Source organism: Platichthys flesus, chromosome 13 (genome assembly GCF_949316205.1).
Source record: "Platichthys flesus chromosome 13, fPlaFle2.1, whole genome shotgun sequence".
Lineage (NCBI taxonomy): Eukaryota > Metazoa > Chordata > Actinopteri > Pleuronectiformes > Pleuronectidae > Platichthys > Platichthys flesus.
The window spans coordinates 21,319,908-21,337,239 of record NC_084957.1 but is presented as its reverse complement, the minus strand read 5'-3'; the positions used below and the strand labels follow the sequence as shown (position 1 = coordinate 21,337,239).

General features: G+C 39.4%; 1 protein-coding gene across 1 annotated transcript in view; it reads right to left on the bottom strand.

Moving 5' to 3' along the window:
• Window positions 1–6,555: 6,555 nt before the first annotated feature.
• Window positions 6,556–17,332, bottom strand: part of gdap2 (ganglioside induced differentiation associated protein 2) — a 29,446-nt gene continuing 18,669 nt past the window's right edge. The window contains exons 12-14 of the mRNA XM_062402653.1: window positions 15,364–15,418; window positions 14,970–15,113; window positions 6,556–9,399 (exon numbers count right to left, since the gene is read on the bottom strand). Coding sequence (XP_062258637.1) covers window positions 9,358–9,399; window positions 14,970–15,113; window positions 15,364–15,418 — 241 coding nt within the window. The 3' untranslated portion in view covers window positions 6,556–9,357. The remainder of the gene's footprint in view (window positions 9,400–14,969; window positions 15,114–15,363; window positions 15,419–17,332) is intronic.

Below are 17,332 nucleotides of genomic sequence, written 5' to 3'. Positions count from 1 at the left end.
TCACTCAGTTCCGTCTCAATCTTTTCCTCAAAGCAGATTCTCGGTCCTTATGGAAGCACATGGTGGTGATGAAAAGTCTTGATTACATCCACACCCTGGTGCTGACCACTAAAAGCCCTCATTGCACTGACGTCTGCGTTTGATGTTGCTGTGGCTGTTTAGCCTCCTTGTCAGCCTCATATTGATCTTTGATTTGAACAAGTGCAAACATGTGAACCTTCTGTTGTTCAAGGAGCCGGCGGGTGAATCATCCAGTTTCACTGCAGTCCCCCGTTTCCTCCATGCAGGTGCACACACTGATGTGTCGTCACACTGTTGTGTCAAACAGCTGCAGTTCAATAAGAAAACCAACATAGCCATCACGCCCGTACAGTAAATGTGAACGTGAGCTGTTCAACTTATCATAAGCAAAAGTCAATCAACCAGGTAGATCCACACTGAAAGAAACAAGGTTAAATGTTGCATCCAAACGATGTGAGGGAAATGTTTCCATCAACAAGCTGAATCAATTCTCTCTTGGACTCATATAGAAGTGGTGTGATTCCAGCTTTGAGGAATACACAATAAATCACTCAATTCCATCAACATCTGTTTGAAAGAGGAAGCACCAGTCCATCCATTTGAACTCATGTGGTAATAAAAAGGTTTCTATTCAATTCCCTTGTTTTTTTAACCAAAGAGCGATAAAAGAAGTGTTGCTGAGATAAAAGAAGTGTTGGTGTTCATAAACCTCGGTCAGTGTTTGGTCTAAAAAAAGATTTTTCCTGGAAGTCTATGAAGTGAAATGTCGGTTTGAGGGAAAATCCCAGGAAGTTTGTCCAGCTCCTCACAATGAGCTCATGTTATAAGAGAAAGGTTAGAACAAAAATGTGACATTTTCTTAATTAAAACGACATTTTACATAAAGTCTGAGCTCATCGCCACGATTTAAATCAAACTAAACGCCATTGAGGAGACGTGGGCTAGTTCATATCATCATTTTATGTTTAAATGTTTGAGTGATGAACTCTGAGGTTTATAAGTCGGTAAAATAAAAGTCTGTTATTTAAAACCACTGCTATGCAGCTAGTTAGCCTAGCTTTGCAACCCCCCCCCCCCCCTTCCCTCCCATTGCAAATTGTTATTTTCACAGTTAGGTTTGGAAAAATCAAACAAGGATGGACGTGATGATTAATGAGCTTTACTTGTGTTAATTCGTATGACAACAGTCATTTGTAAATCCATGAAGATTAAAAGAAGTAACTTTTATTTATTACACATTTCCCTCCTCAGAGTCGTCTGAACACTGACCGAAGGTTTCCTGTGTGTCTGCTTTGTTCCTTTGAGCAGCTAAGCCCTGCCTGTCACGGAGGGGGGTCCATAAAAGATGGATTTGCTCGTCCATTTGCCACAGCTCTTTGTTTACAGAACAGAGAGCAGCATCCTCCCGTCCTCATCTCCTGCTCAGGGCTCTAATCCATCAGGAATGAATAGAGAGATTAAGAAGTATAAAATGAGACGGGATGAAAAAGGGTCAGCAGGATGGGAGCAGGTGAAGAGACGGTGGTGAGGTGGAGAACGGAGAGCAGACGTGCAGGTTGGAGGTTTTTTAATCAGCACTTCTTCACTTCTTGAAACATGATGCTGTTTTTCTGCAGAGGGAAGGTGAGGCTGGTGGAATAGAAATCAAACACTGAGTGCAACACCTGCTGTTTCTCCTTCGAACCTGGAAACTTAATGTGTCTCAGTCTGTGTGGTTAAAGGCTGCAGATCTCAGGTTGGCAGCTAAATCTGTTACATCCAACATTTATAAAGATCAATCTGTTTCCATTAACGACCATTAACCATATGTGCGTGGCATAAAACCACCAATGCAACAATATAGTGAATAAAGCTGAAAGTGAAGTATATAACTGCACTGTCAGAAAGTTATCACGATATTCCCCCTTACAGGTCCTGAATTGTCAACTGTTGACAAACTTGTGAATAGAGCAACAGGTTTCCAACATTAAAACGATCGGCCCAAGGAGATGAAAATATTATTTTATTAATTCATCTGCTTTTCTCTTACATGGTCTCGCTTTTATCGTTCCCATTCTTTATATTAACTGATTTGACGTGATCTTTTCTTCTTATTGCATCCATTTATTTATTTGTTTTTATTTGTGTGAATGTTTGTTTTTTTTTTAGTTTCTGGTATATGGCACTTTGTAAATTAAAGGTGATGTATAAATTATTATACCATTATTATTTCAATCCTTTTTTTTCAAGGTTATTATATTTTGTGTTGAGGTCACCATCTCACAGATTAGCTTTCCCTTGTATAACGTGTTTTTCCTTTTTAAACTGTTTCTGCTGATAATTTTGATACAACCTCAATGCAACATCTCTCCTGTAGCTACTTTGTGTGTTTTGGTCTTCACATCCCTGACTCTAACTGTGAGTATCATTAGCCTAGTATCACTGTGTAATAATATCACAATGGCTCCAAGATTTTGTCCAGGATAATGTTAGCTTCTTTAATATCAAGAAAAAACCGAAAATCATAAAATCTCTGTTATGTTTGTGGCTCTTGAACTTAGTTTTTTCTGACCTTTTGGTTCTAACATTTAAGAGTTACTTTTCAAGAGAGACCAGCAAGAATTTAACTGATGATGCAGGATTTCCTTTGGATTCTTATTTCCCTGCAGCGAAACCTTCATGTTTTATGGTTTGGTGATCATCCTCCCTCTGCTTGCAGATGGATTCTCTATGCTCAGGATTCGCGGAGGGGGTTAAATCACCCGTATCTGAACAGTGTCTGACAGGGGTGATGGCTTTACGTCTTCTCGGTGCAGACACTCATTCTGAAAGGGTTGAACAAGCAACATGAGGTTCTCTGAAACATAAAGTCTTCTTCAAACATCTTCTAAGTAAACGCTGTTTGAAGAATTTCCTCTTCACAGAACCATTTGACTGTAGGTCAGGGGGAAGTCCACCAACATGTACTAGCCGACTTGGAGTCTGGCAAACCAGGCTTCTATTCATTCATCACCTATCAGCTGCAAATGATGGATCTTCTTTTCCCTTCGTGGCTGGAATGAATTCAGCCCAGTTCCTGACACAGTGTTCTAAGTATACAGCTGTGGCCAAAAGTTTTGAGAATGATTCAAGTATTGGTTTTCACAAAGTGTGTTGCTTCAGTGTTTTTAGATCTTTTTTTCAGATTTTACTATGGTTTACGGAAGTATAATTACAAGCATTTCATAAGTGTCAAAGGATTTTATTGACAACTACATTAAGTTTATGCAAAGAGTCAATTTTAACAGTGTTGACACTTATTTTTCAAGACCTCTGCAATTCGCCCTAGCATGCTGTCAATTAACATCTTGGCCACATCCTAACTGATGACAGCCCATTCTTGCATAATCATGAGTTTGTGGGTTTTTTGTTTGTCCACTCGCCTCTTGAGGATTGACCACAAATTCTGAACAGGATTAAGGTCTGGGGAGTTTCCTAGGAATGGACCCAAAGTGTTGATATTTTATTCCCCGAGCCACGTAGTTATCACTTTTGCCTTAAGGCAAGGTGCTCCGTCATGCTGGAAAAGTCCTTGTTCGTAACAAAACTGTTCTTGGATGGTTGGGAGAAGTTGCTCTCTGAGGATGTTTTGGTACCATTCTTTATTCATGGCTGTGCTCTTAGGCAAAATTGTTAGTGAGCCCACTCCCTTGGCTAAGAAGCAACCCCACAGATGATTGGTGTCAGGATGCTTTACTGTTTGCATGACACAGGATTGATGGTTGCGCTCACCTTTTCTTCTCAAGACAAGCTTTTTTCCAGATGCCCTAAACCAGTGGTTCTCAACCTTTTTTCAGTGACGTACCCCCTTCGTAGAAAGAATTCTGCCGAGTACCCCCTAACCAGCGCAAAGAAAGATGTAATGTGATTTATTAAGTCTTGTAACTAGACAAATTCAAATTTAAAACTCCATCAATGTGCATAACATTGCTCATTTGTAGGGGTCTCTCTTGAACTATTTCGAATTAAAAAGATATAAAATAACAAAAGACTTTTATTATTATCTCAATACAAATAAAGATTTGTGCACCTCAAAATAATTATCAACTTAAAGTGACCTCTTTTGGGATCATAATAAAAATATGTTCTAAAACTGAACTCATGAACTTAATTATAGCTAAACACTTCTTCCCAAAAAATAAATCATTAACTTAGTTTTAAATAAAAGATTAGCTCAAAACATATTTTTTTAATATTCATCATCTTAAAATATCTTCATTAAGGATCGAAAAGAATACTGACAGGTAGCTTGTTTCCGTTTGCTTCGGGGAGGCTTTTCGCATCGTGTCTTGAGATGACCTGAATTCAGAAAGTTTCCTCTTAAAAAACTCAGGTGGCTTACCAACATGACTTTCATGTTTTGTCTGGAGATACCGCTGAAGATGTGGTGGCCTAATGCCACTGTTGGCTAATCTCTCCCCGCAGAAAAAGCAAAAAGTGTAAATAACCCAATCTATGTTATTGTTAATATTATTGAAGTGTCTTTCTGTTATTTTATTGTGACATATTTGCTCGCTTTAAGGTCATACAATTTCATTTCCGCTTTTGTATTACATGCTTTTATTTCTCTGGTTTCGCCTTCTTTGGTATTTGTGTTTCAGCAGCATTGCTGCTGCACTTCAACTCGACTCCATTGTTGAAGTTTTCAAGGCAGGTGATGATAGGTGATGACAGGTGGCGTGTGCCAGGTTGGGTCAAACCATCGGTATGGGGGAGACTCTGTTTTTTTTAGGATAATTAAATTAAAAGCCTACTGAATATAAAATTTAGTTCATAAACTTACACTTATATTTTATTGAATATTTGTCAAATAACAATTTTTCAAGGATTTTTGAATGGATGCTAATTTTAACTATATAAAAAAAAAATCTCAAGTACCCCCTGGAGTACCTTCAAGTACCCCCATTTGAGAATCACTGCCCTAAACAATCCGTAAGGGGATTCATCAGAGAAAATGACCTTACCCCAGTCCACAGCAGTCCAATCCCTGTACCTTTGGCAGAATATCAGTCTGTCCCTGACGTTTGTCCTGGAGAGAAGTGGCTTCTTTGCTGCCCTTCTTGACACCAGGCCATCCTCTAAAAGTCTTCGCCTCACTGTGCGTGAAGATGCACTGACACCTGCCTGCTGCCATTCCTGAGCAAGCTCTGCACTAGTGGTGCCCCGATCCCGCAGCTGGATCAACTTTAGGAGATGGTCCTGGCGCTTGCTGGACGTTCTTGGACGCCCTGACGCCTTCTTCACAACAATTTAACCTCTCTCCTTGAAGTTCTTGATGATCAGATAAATGGTAGATTTAGGTGCAATTTTACTAGCAGCAATATCCTGGTCTCTGAAGCCCTTTTTGTGCAAAACAATGAAGACTGCATGTGTTTCCTTGCAGGTAACCATGGTTAACAGAAGAAGAACAATGATTTCCAGCACCACCCTCAGTTTAAAGCTTCCAGTTTGCTATTTTGTCTCAATTAGCATGACAGAGTGATCGCCAGCCTTTTCCTTGTCAACACTCTCACCTTTGTTAACAAGAGATTCACTGACATGATGTCAGCTGGCCCTTCTTTGGCAGGGCTGAAATGCAGTGGAAATGGTTTTTGGGGATAAGTTGGGAAAGTCCCTATTTTCGTGGCAAAGAGGGACTTTGCAACTAATTGCAATTCATCTGATCACTCTTAATAACATTCTGGAGTATATCCAAATTTGCCTTCATAAAAACTGAGGCAGCAGACTTTGTTAAAATGAATATTTGTGTCATTCTCAAAACTTTTGACCACGGCTGTACACACACTTTTTATCCCTTTTTTTCCTATTATTTGTATTTGTTTTGCTCTGAATTCTGACTAAGTATCACTCAGGTCCAATTACACATGTTAAAGTAGGTGTTATTTATGAAAAAAATATATACAATAATTTTTAAAACATCATTGTATCAGGCCGTCATGAAGTATCAGTAGCGGGCGAGTGAGTCTGTGTGTCTGTGTGCCTGTGCGCTCCCAGATAGCGCACCGGTCCGTAGCTCCGCTCCCTGCACTCGCTCAGAGACACAGTGAAAGCAGAGCTCGTTCACGTGGAGCAGCCTCTCAGTGACTCACTGCTTCCTAACTATGGAAACAGTGAAAACACATAGTTTCTCTCAGCTGATCAGAGATCAGCGCCTCAGCTTCTTGATCAGAGCACGAGCTGCAGTATCTGTGTTCGCCTCCAGTCTGACCTGCTCTCACTTTTTGTTTTCACATTTAAAACTAAATATATATTTTTAAGCTATTAGGCTGCAGCTATATGTTTTTATAGAAAAGGAGTTTAATGTGGCTATTAAATGTGACTAAAACTAGACTAAAATGTTCTGAGTTTTCGTCGACGAAAACTAGACTAAAACTAAGAAGGATAAAAATGACTAAATGTGACTAAAACTAATTTGCATTTTCTAAATGCAAAAAATAGCCAAAATTAACACTGCAGTACATCAATTCTTTGGCCAATAATTGGCTTTCATCACCAAAAAGAAAGGGAAAAAAAAAATCACATTAACAAAAATCATTTTAATCAGTTTTAAGTTTAAAAAAAAGAAAGAAAAGAAAACGACAAACCAGGACATGTCAACACAAACATTTACTCTAAACTTTTCGCATTTCTTACTTCACTTCATCACTGAAATAATAATAATACAAAAAGATCATATTAATACAGAAAGTTAAAATTTGGCTCATTGTTTATTTTTTTACATTCTCACATGATCACAGTTCTGATGATGAACTTAACATTAACAAATTCCCTGATCCAAAGTCGCTTCTGGTCGTTCATATTTGAGGAAGCGACTGAACAGCAACAAAAGATTTACTCAAATTCTCCGCAGTTGTATTTATAACATTCTTAAATACACTCCCAGTCTTTTGTAGATGCAGGATTTCAAATCAACAATCCATTGGATGTGTTCTTCCTCATTTTACTAAATATGATTAAAAACATTTATCAGTTGAATAATGACCTTTATGAATTTCTTTGACAGAATGAATAACTGTATTTAACATCATTTTGAGTGCAGGAATCACCATAATGTCCTTGAGCCGCTGACACAGCAAACCCCTTCTTGGTGGCTGAGTCTACAAAATCTAACGATGTGTCAGTAACAATTTGAGAAGCCTCAGGATTCAGGCTGAACTCTGCATGATGGTGTCACGTGACTTTCGTGTGTGTGTGTGAGCAGACTTGCTTACATCAGGATTCTGTGAGCCAGGACATCTCGGGACAAGAGCTCTACCACTAAGAGCCATTGCTGCCAGCACCGGAACTGGAATGATTTAAAGCTGCAGATTCCTGACGCCTGGACGAGGTGTGTGGCAAGAATTGGTGAGGACAGAACTACATGCAGGTAAAAATGAAATCCCTCCCAACCGTGACAGGTTATTATCTCCTACATATATGGTGATAGTGTTGACTCTTGTGGTACCAGAGCGACGAGGTCTACTACATTATGACTGCTGGAAAAATCACTACATTCGATTTACATTTGCCTTGATAAGAGAAATCGATCTAGTCATCCCAGGGGTGAATATTGGGAAAAGTAAAGAAGAGTGAAACGAACTGTGCAAATAAAAGAAATGATAATCTATATACAGAAAAAATAACCCAGAACAAAATTATAATCTCATTTTAACAAACAGGCACAAAAGATTTTAAGCTCTATTGGCAAAGAAAAAAAGAAAAAATCAACAAATGTTACTGTCTTTCATAAGGTGAAAGTGAAAATGGACCAAAAGCAGCAGTTCCTACCCTTGTTGGCTTGGGTTCCCTTAGAACAAAGTGAGTTATACTAAATACTGAATGTTAGCAATCATATATCCAGCAATCATGACTATTAAAAGATGACTTGGAAGCAAATAAATGAAGTATTAAAGTAGTGAAATAGAAGAATATCGTTTGTAATCCTGTATACTAGTCTTTCTTGAATATAAGAATTCAAGAAAGACTAGTAACAGCATCTTCACATAGCGATCCTAGAGAAGAGAGGTTTTCTCACTCACGCCCTTATTGATCAACGCATCCAGCCTATAGGGTGTGGTCCTAAACAATTTTAACGTGACCAAAGGTATGAAACTTATAAAACGTTACAAGCAGCAAATTCTCACAACTGAGGGACTGAAACCAGTAAACGTTTGACACTCAAACGATTGATCTGCTGTCTGACTGATGGATTGACTGTTTTATTGCTACTTTTAAGAAGTGAGTTGTACACAGAAGCACATGAGAAATGATAAGATAAAGTAAAAGAAAAGCCAGACACCAACAGTGTTTAAGTGATGCTGATGTCAGCATAGTTTCACATTCTCCTAATTAACATTTCCAGCACATCACTGACAACAATATGCATTTAAAGCTTAGAGAGTATTTCAACCTATTAGGGAAATATCCTTATATGCTCTCCTGTCAAGCATTGGATACAAGCAGGAAAAACAATGTTTCATATTGGGAATTAAAAAACAAAGTTGCAGCTCGTCGGGCTCTGTAAGAAAATCGGCCTACTTGCACCTTTAAAGCTCATAAACTAATGCGCCACATGTTGTCTGTGTAATCCAGGCAAAAACAAAAGTGTAAAAAACAAAAGAGTAAAAGCGACAGCTACAGTTGGATGATTAACTAAATGGTTGGGTCATATTTATGCACAACTATGAGAGTGGTATTGATCATCATAAGAAAATGTTAAGCTTTTCCTTGAATTTGCTAGATGGAGTTTGATGAATGTGTCGTTCAAGTAAATGTTTCTTCCCGTCTTTCTGAGTGTGACCACAGGAAGGATTGTTATAACAATGTCGTACCCCAACATCTGATTAAGTGCAACGCAGCATAAGTCTTGTGCAGGCTCAGGATGGAACAGTGTGGAAATCCAGGCAGCACCTCCAGCATATTGGGTAAACAAGTCAGACACATTTGCGAGACTATGTGATGTGGCCGCACAATTTGAGAGAACTGTCCGGCGTGACACGATGCTTCATATTCAGGGATGTTTGAGGAAACTGCTGAGTAAGAATCCTTGGTGTAAGGCATAATCCAAAAACCATACCAGATCCCGAAATAGTCTGTGGTGAGTGAGAATGACCGCTTACCGCGCCAGAAGCTTCTGAACGTGGCCTGCAACTGTTCATTTTGTCCTTTTTCAGAAGGGACGGAACAAAGGAGAGCCATCCCCCTCCCGCCCTTTGCTTCAGGGCCTTGACAAGGAGGTGAGGAGGTCAGACAACACGGGCAACACCGATGTCCACATATGTCATCCAGCTTCCATTTGATTTCGTCCCCCCCTGGCAGAGAGGTACGGCCGGTTGACTGTCACAGACTGGAGGAGTTGGTGGGACGGTAGGGTCCATTCATCTGAGGTGGAGGAGACAAACATCAGCAGATTGTAAACAAATCACAGGAAATAAACAGAATCTAAAAACCTTCAAGTTTCACTTTGTTTCAATCAGATAAATGCTGTGAGTTTGTCAAATTACAAGGTGCGCAAGTGACAAAATAAATACATCAAATTGACCAATAAATAGAAAATGACAGATTTTCCTGTTGGGTTCAGGGTCGGGCCCCAAAAGGCTTTTTTAAAGTCTGAAATCAAGCAACAGTATTCAAATACTGGCTGAGGTTACTGGACATAACAAAGAACAGTAATTAAAAAACGGGCATCATCCAAGCATCAGCATTATGCTGAGGAGAGCGTGGCCTAGGGGATAGAGCGGGTGCTCTGCAACAAGAAGGTTGCCGGTTCGAATCCCACTCTATCCCATCTGCATGCCTAAGTGTCCTTGGCAAGATACTGAACCCCTAGATGGCCCCTCATAAAATGATGAGTGTTCTAAAAAAATGTAAGTCGCTTTGGATAAAAGCGTCAGCTAAATGACATGTAATGTAATGTAATGTAATTATGTCATATCCACCAATATTCTGCTTTCCGATCACATTTTATTACAAATAGTGTTTTAATTCACCGTGACTGAGTTGCTGTTAGTACAACTGTTTGAAATGAAATGCCTGGAGGGACTGGAGGATGCTCTGTGCCGTGCTGGAAGAGTTTCTATTGTGAAACACTGATGCAGGAGGAGCTTCAGTGACTGCACATGAAAATGCAATCTGGTCACAACTGGCATTTATCAAATGAGGAGAAACCGGATTTCAGATGGAGGGGAAGTAACCGAGCCTGCAGCGTTTAGAGTCACTTTAAATTTCATCATTATACAGTAAAATAATATTTGGATCAGAGAGGATCTGTCACACATCACACACACTTCTCCCTGTTCTGGTTTACAGTTGAGTTTCTTGAATAATTTCCTCAAAATTTGGCAAACTTCTCTTACAAAATCTTAAATTTAGTGGACAAAACAACAAAATAACATACAGTTCCCTTTGGTATGTTGCACTAAATTGTTGAAAGAATAAAACTTTAATGCTTTGTCATTTCAGTGCACTTTGCAGGAAAGCTATCATTAGCTGATCTCAGAGGGGAAACTGGAGCTCACCTGTTGGTCTCTCACGCTGCTTATCTGTGTAGCAGGTGAAGCATTATAGTGAGATATTAAGACACTTCAAAGCCCTTAATAGAAGTTACCTTTTAAACCTGCAGTAACAACTTCTTTTTCTACTTAGAGCTTTTTCAGCAGAAATGAGGTTATAACAGCAGTAAGAGTGAACCGGAACAGTACATTTGCAAGTTTGATGTGTGAAAGATTAGATTAAACTCATTATAAAGAGAAAGGGCGCTGCTGATTCACATGACAGTGCTCTGTACGTTTTTTTCCTATTAGTGCAACGCTCCCTTTAGGGTTATTAAAACCATCAGATGGCACTCTGTCCTTATAGAATAATATATATTCTGTATTCACCAATGATCTGTACACTCAGCTTGAGTCTAAAGATGGCGTGTGTGTGCTGTAAGTTACTTCTCCTGTCAGGCCACATTTTAGTGAACAGAAAGAAGCTAAATTTCCTACAAGACAATTTCTGGATAACAGCGACTCAAAAAGGTGTTGATATGAATATTACTGTCCAGTTTATGCAAGGGTGAGGTGCTGAAGGGGGAAATAAACCATATTACAGCCTAACAACCCATTACACAGTTAAATCCTCTACCAAGACCTGAGCTTCACATAAAATAGGTTCCTGATGAGTAAGTAAAATCTGGGAGAAGGTTCGAAACTACGGACTTTAAGCAGCACCTGAAAACATAAGGATGACAATTTATAACCACATTGCTCTAACTACTTTTCTCCCCAACCTCCAATGATGATGATACAGATTGAACAGTGCATTGTTACAGTGCTGTTCTGTTTTCAACCTGAACTCCCTCTCTGGTTTATGTTGAAAAATCAGTCTTCTCAGTCATGTAGGGACATGATCAAGAAAAACACTATGTAATCACTACCTCATGTCCATGTGCTGTATTGTTGTCAAAAATGCATAAATCAATCCGAAATCCAATTTTAAGTCTATTTCTTTTATGCTGCATTACCCCCAAAAAAGATTTATGGCTGAGAAGTACTCCCATCATATTAAAACCTGCAGATCTTCACCCTGAAGCCAACTCACAATGCCAGCAGTGAGAAAGATCCCATATGTGGAGTAGCAAATTGGTTTCTAAAAATACTGTTACCATTTGTTCATGTGCAAAAGGGCAGACCTGATTCACTGGTACAAAACTGTGGCTGTGAGTAATTTACTCCATGTACTTGGTTCCAACAGTATAGCTTACACTACTTTTGAACTCCCCTGACATCTCGAATTCATGAAAATTATGTCCAAATGACTTAATTGGCCCATGTGTGAATCTACACCAGAGAATCTGACGTACAAAATGAGGTGAATGATACTGTTCAGCTGAACCGAATAAAACGCAGTCCTCAATCCAAGATTCAACGAAGGAGAAGACGTGTATATCTTTTATCAGCCAACCCAAACTACAAACTGCCACAAAGCGATATAACAGATTTAGATGGCAGCAATTCACAGATCATGAGGAATCTTAGGAAGCACTTTGGGGAGCTGGACATGAAACCCACCGTTTTTGGAGTCCTACTTTGACACTTTTGTTTTTTAAAAGCTGCCTCAAATTCTGTCCACCATTTCCGCCTGATGGTTTAAATCCAAGCCTGTATATAAAAAGTGGATGATATGGTGGCTGGCTGTGGTATCGGTCATAAACCCAGTCTAAGAACATATTAAATCATTATTTGGACCGATTTTCATTTTAGGTATTACTTATCACACTGATGCACGTTTAGGTTCCTTGTTACTGATAAGTTTGGTTTTTATTAGTCATTTGATGCTATAAAAACAGAGATAAACGGCCTGATTGACAGCTGAGAATGGTTGCGAATAATCGTATTTGTATTAATGGGAATCTGACCCTGCGGCTCCACATCGCTATCAGTACTGAGCAGAATCTGGTTCAAAATGGTGTCAAAAGTGCAAGATGGTGGCTCATCATTCAGGGTATCTTAAGTTAGTTTTTAGTAAAGGACCATCGTCCATCTTAATTTACAGTCTATTGTGTAAATAATTTCTTCATTTGCTTCTCTGACACTTTCTCCCAAGTCAATGTGGAAGAATAAAGCTGGTGAAAGCCTGTATACAGTTGTGTCTTTTCACAGAACCTTGGCTTTGCTGCATTATATCCAGTGATACTCATGATTTCAAAGATAAATCAACATGGTATCATGGACACTGATTCATTTGTGTCATTTCCACAAATGCTCACATTCTTACAGACAATTAACAAGTCTTCAGCTGATTTTTGCCCTTTTCTTTGGTTTATATCATAAAGACAGAAAAGAAAACAAACCAGGGGCCTTATTTATAAAACAGTGCGTAGGAGTCATCCTTTGGACCTCTCTGGGAGATTATTTGGAAATAGAAGTTTGAAAGTGAATAGTTTCTATATTTTCACGTCACGTTCACTGCAGCGACTTTACACACACTCGTCCTGGATGATACACACACAGTGTCAGAATATATTATTAAAAACTATTAATGACTCGGCTCTGTAACTGTTTTTATCTAAACGTAATTTGCTGTACGTTGTTTCATATCTTTTTCAATTGAATGTTCTTAAGGAGCAGTTTTGTCATGCAAGCAATAATAACGCTGTTGGTTTTAATCTTAATGATGAAGTGGATCAATAATCTGCTTCTCATGTTTGCTTCGTAATTTCCCCATCTCCAAAATGTTCATTCACATGGGTCACTGTTAGCAAGGTAGTTTTCAAATTCTCCTATCAAGTATTTTCTTTTTTTTTTATAAATCACAACGTTTGCGTGAGAAGTAGTGTTTATAAATGACACCCCATGTAAATCTCCTCATTTAGCCTTTCTAACTCAGATTTTCCAGATAGATCTAATGAATAATATGCTCAGAAGATAAAACTAGTGGAAACACATTTAAGTGTTTGTATTTAGCATTTGAGGCCACAGATATTAGAGGGGAGGTAACATTTCACTTAAAACACAAACAGCCAGAAAGCAGATGTCACGCTGTACGGGATGCAACTCAAACCGCAGGCATTTCACCTGCAAATGGAAGACTGATGGGATATAAAAATGGAGCTGCAGACACAAACATTCCAACGTATCCCAGGTCTTTGTTTTGCCTATGTGAAATAAGGTATGTTATATGTATCTGGCTGAACTCTTTTCTCACATGGTTGTTTAAGTAAAACATCCACCTACAGTGATTCATCCTCCACCCTCCCCAGACTGGATGCATATCATGGAAGTGTGTAAGCTGTTTATATGTCAATCCTCTCCTTAGTAAGATCACAGGATGAGATTGGCACATTATATAAAGAGGCACAAAAGCCAGAAAATTCATCCATCATTTAGAACCTCGGTTCCCAAACTGGGGTACATGTACCCCCAGGGGTACGCAAAGTGGTTCAGGGGGTACATGGGGAGAAAATGTTATTTGCGTTTTCAAAGTGAAAAAGGCCATTTACATTATCAAACTGAGTTTTAAATAATCATGCAATATTAAATAGTCTAAATAGCCAAGTCGCATTGCCAAAAATACTCATGTATACCCATATTCAGCAAAATAATTACACTGCCAATAAAAGTTACAGGTAGGTTAGTGACTGTTAGTAAAAAAAAGGGATGGGCATAATTAATCGACAATCGATTAATTGATCCTTAAGAATTTCCTAGATGAACTTTTGTCATAGACTTAATTCTGTTGCGTTCACTGCCAACACTGCGAAGCTATACGTCTCCATGTGCGCCTGAGGAGTCCACTGCTCTCTTCAAGTAGGAGGTCTAGCTCCAAGCTAGTCCCTTCGGACCCAGACAGAGCTGGCTCTGAGTTAGGGGTGACAACCACCGGACTGAGAGGTCGAGAACCGTCAAATCCAGCTAGCTCACAGCGGCTAGCTGCACTCTCATCTGGGCTTAAGAGAACAGTAGCGCATATTTTCAAGTGTAACCAGTGAGCGGATCCCGTTTAACTGCCACAAGACTTGTTCACCTTGTAATAAAGATCTATATTTTCACTGCATTTAACAGAGCCTATAAATAGTGCATTTTAATATAAAATATTAACGATTAATCAAAAATCGATCGTTAATTCTCCCGACAATCGATTAGGAACTGACTATCATGGTTAACAACTGATTGATAACTGACAATTGATAGATAAACTCTGTTTGATCTAAACTTCCATCCGAGTCCTCAAATCCCTGACAATTTCAAAGTTTCAAGTGTTATATGCTGTATACGTGCGTCGGGGGGGTACGTAGCTGGAGATTGAATGTCTGAAGGGGTACGAGACTGTAAAAAGTTTGGGAACCACTGATTTAGAATACATGGAAATTATTCATATGAAGGTGAAGGATATCTAGGGAAAGTTGAGATGTTGGTGAGGAAAATGTCTTTATCTCTGTCCATGTGTCTGTGTGTGATGGTGCGTACCCGTGCGTCATACTCCACGACAAATGGAGGAATGTCGATCTGTTCCGGTTTGATGCAGGTGAAGAGCTGGTGCAGGTTGTCCAGGTAGCGGACTTTGTCCTTCAGCCCCGAAACACTGAAGGTGGTGAAGAACCACGTTGAGACCTGGTTTTAAAGAAACAATGTCAGGAAGCAAGAAAAAAAGAACAACTCATAAGTTATAGATGGTATCTGACTTTAAAACTTTAATCTTCATGAGCGACAAAGACAAAATTGACTGCAACAAAAACTGAAACTACATAACGACTAATGACACTTTAATTATCCCTGATGAAAGTTTGGCCACTGCAGCAAAACATACTGTAATCAACATTTACCCCTGTAAGTATCTATTTGATGATGACGGCAATCTTACCTTAGAGCGAAATGTTGGATGCACGAAGTAGAATGCCTTTAAATTATTTTTAAACCTGCAACACATAAAACACAACAGTGTTTTTTTTCTTCTCTCATCTGTTAAACAATGGTTATGCTGCTAATGCTAAAGTCGGGTAAATTGTAATCCTATGACGTTTTTTCAGGGCTCCCTGACTTTTCCTGCTGTGTCTTCATGACGTCAGGACCACATACATTTATGCTTTACTTCTTCTCAAGATATTGTAAATAGCGCTGGCAGGATTAACTTTTAGCCAACAGCACTAACAGATGCCGTAGTCAATTTTTTGCAGAAAATATCTCAAAACATTGACTCTTCGGTACAAACATGGATGTGAGCTTGTATCTAACAGAATGCCCCAACCGCCTGTTAAGGAAAGACGTGTTAGTAGTTTGTCTTCATGATCTCATACCCTGAGCTCATGACCAGAGGTGAGAGTTGGAGTCAAGAAGAGCTTCATCTTCAGGTCAAGATCTTTTTCACCACAGCAGCCTAGTTCAATGTAGCCAGAACCCAAGATGGTGCCCCATTCTCCCTGTCAATGTAATGCAACTTCAGGTCCACAAGACACTTCAACTTGTGTGGCAGAGACTCACTCCCAACCAGGTGGGAGAAATCCATCATTACCTTGCAAAATGCCTTAAATCTGGAGGTAAATGGTTTTGTATTTATATAGCGCTTTTCTAGTCTTGATGACCACTCAAAGTGCTTTACAGTACAGTTTTTACATTCACCCATTCACACACACATTCATACAGTGCATCTATTAGCAGCAATTAGTTATTCTATGGGGGGCCATTCAGGGTTCAGCTTCTTGCCCAATGACACTTCGGCATGCAGACTGGGGATAGAACTGCCAACCTTCAGGTTGGAGGACTACCACTCTACCCCTCAGCCACAGCCGCCCAGGTACAGACCCGTATCTCACCTACTTTTCCCTCAGCTGCAACTATAAAAACAGCCCTGGTGTTGTGTGCTGCCGCCAACCACTGCACTTTACATATATTTGTTCCTGACTCATTAGGTCACATGTGACTTCAGTCTATGTGAGCATTTGTTCCAATTTTGACAGGATTCTCTGGAAGCATTGTTAAGATAAAACATTCAAGAGGAAACAGGGAACGTTTGTGCCTTTGATTAAAAAAATGTACTCAGTTCATCTTTCAGTCCAAGTGAACTCTTCTGTACTAAATGTGAAGAAATCCCCTGGAGGTGTCTTTGGACAGGGAAACCTGTGTCTTGTAAGGTCACAGTGACCCTGACCTTTTACCCACAAAGGTAATCAGTTCCATCTTGAATCAAACTGGGAAAAATGGGACACATGGACAGTAAACCTGAAAACACAATCAGGGCACTGCTGCCAGCACAGAGGCATGATAAAACCACATCATGGGCAAATCACACAAACCATCCTGTTCAGCAAACCACATTTTCATCACTCCATATTGAAGAAAGGAACCAACAATGTTATCTAGCCCCAAAGGAGTCAGAGTACCTGACTCTGGCAGCTCAAGCATACCCAGAGGTTGAAGATAAATCTCTGACAACAACAAACTTGAAGTATACGGTATTTACACGCTGATCATTTAATAAATACAAAAATTGCAGTTATATTCAAATTTCCGGAAAACAAGGACAGACTTAGCTCTTCAATTCATGGCAGGACACTGAAAATAACTCGCCACATTTGGGACAAATTTTATTGTCAAGCCGTTCACATATAAAGTGGTGGTTTGGCTGGGGCACGCAGCATTGTTGTCATGTTACACACCACAGTTAGACAAAAGAGGGAGGAACTTGGTCTTTTCATTGACAAACTAACTCTGAGGGGGATTCAGGTGAACTAAAACATGACGTGGGACGTTCTCATTGGTCCAGTGATGGACGAAGAGAGAACAACAACAAAAAAATCTTAAACAAACTCATCTGTCAATGGGAAAAGATAATC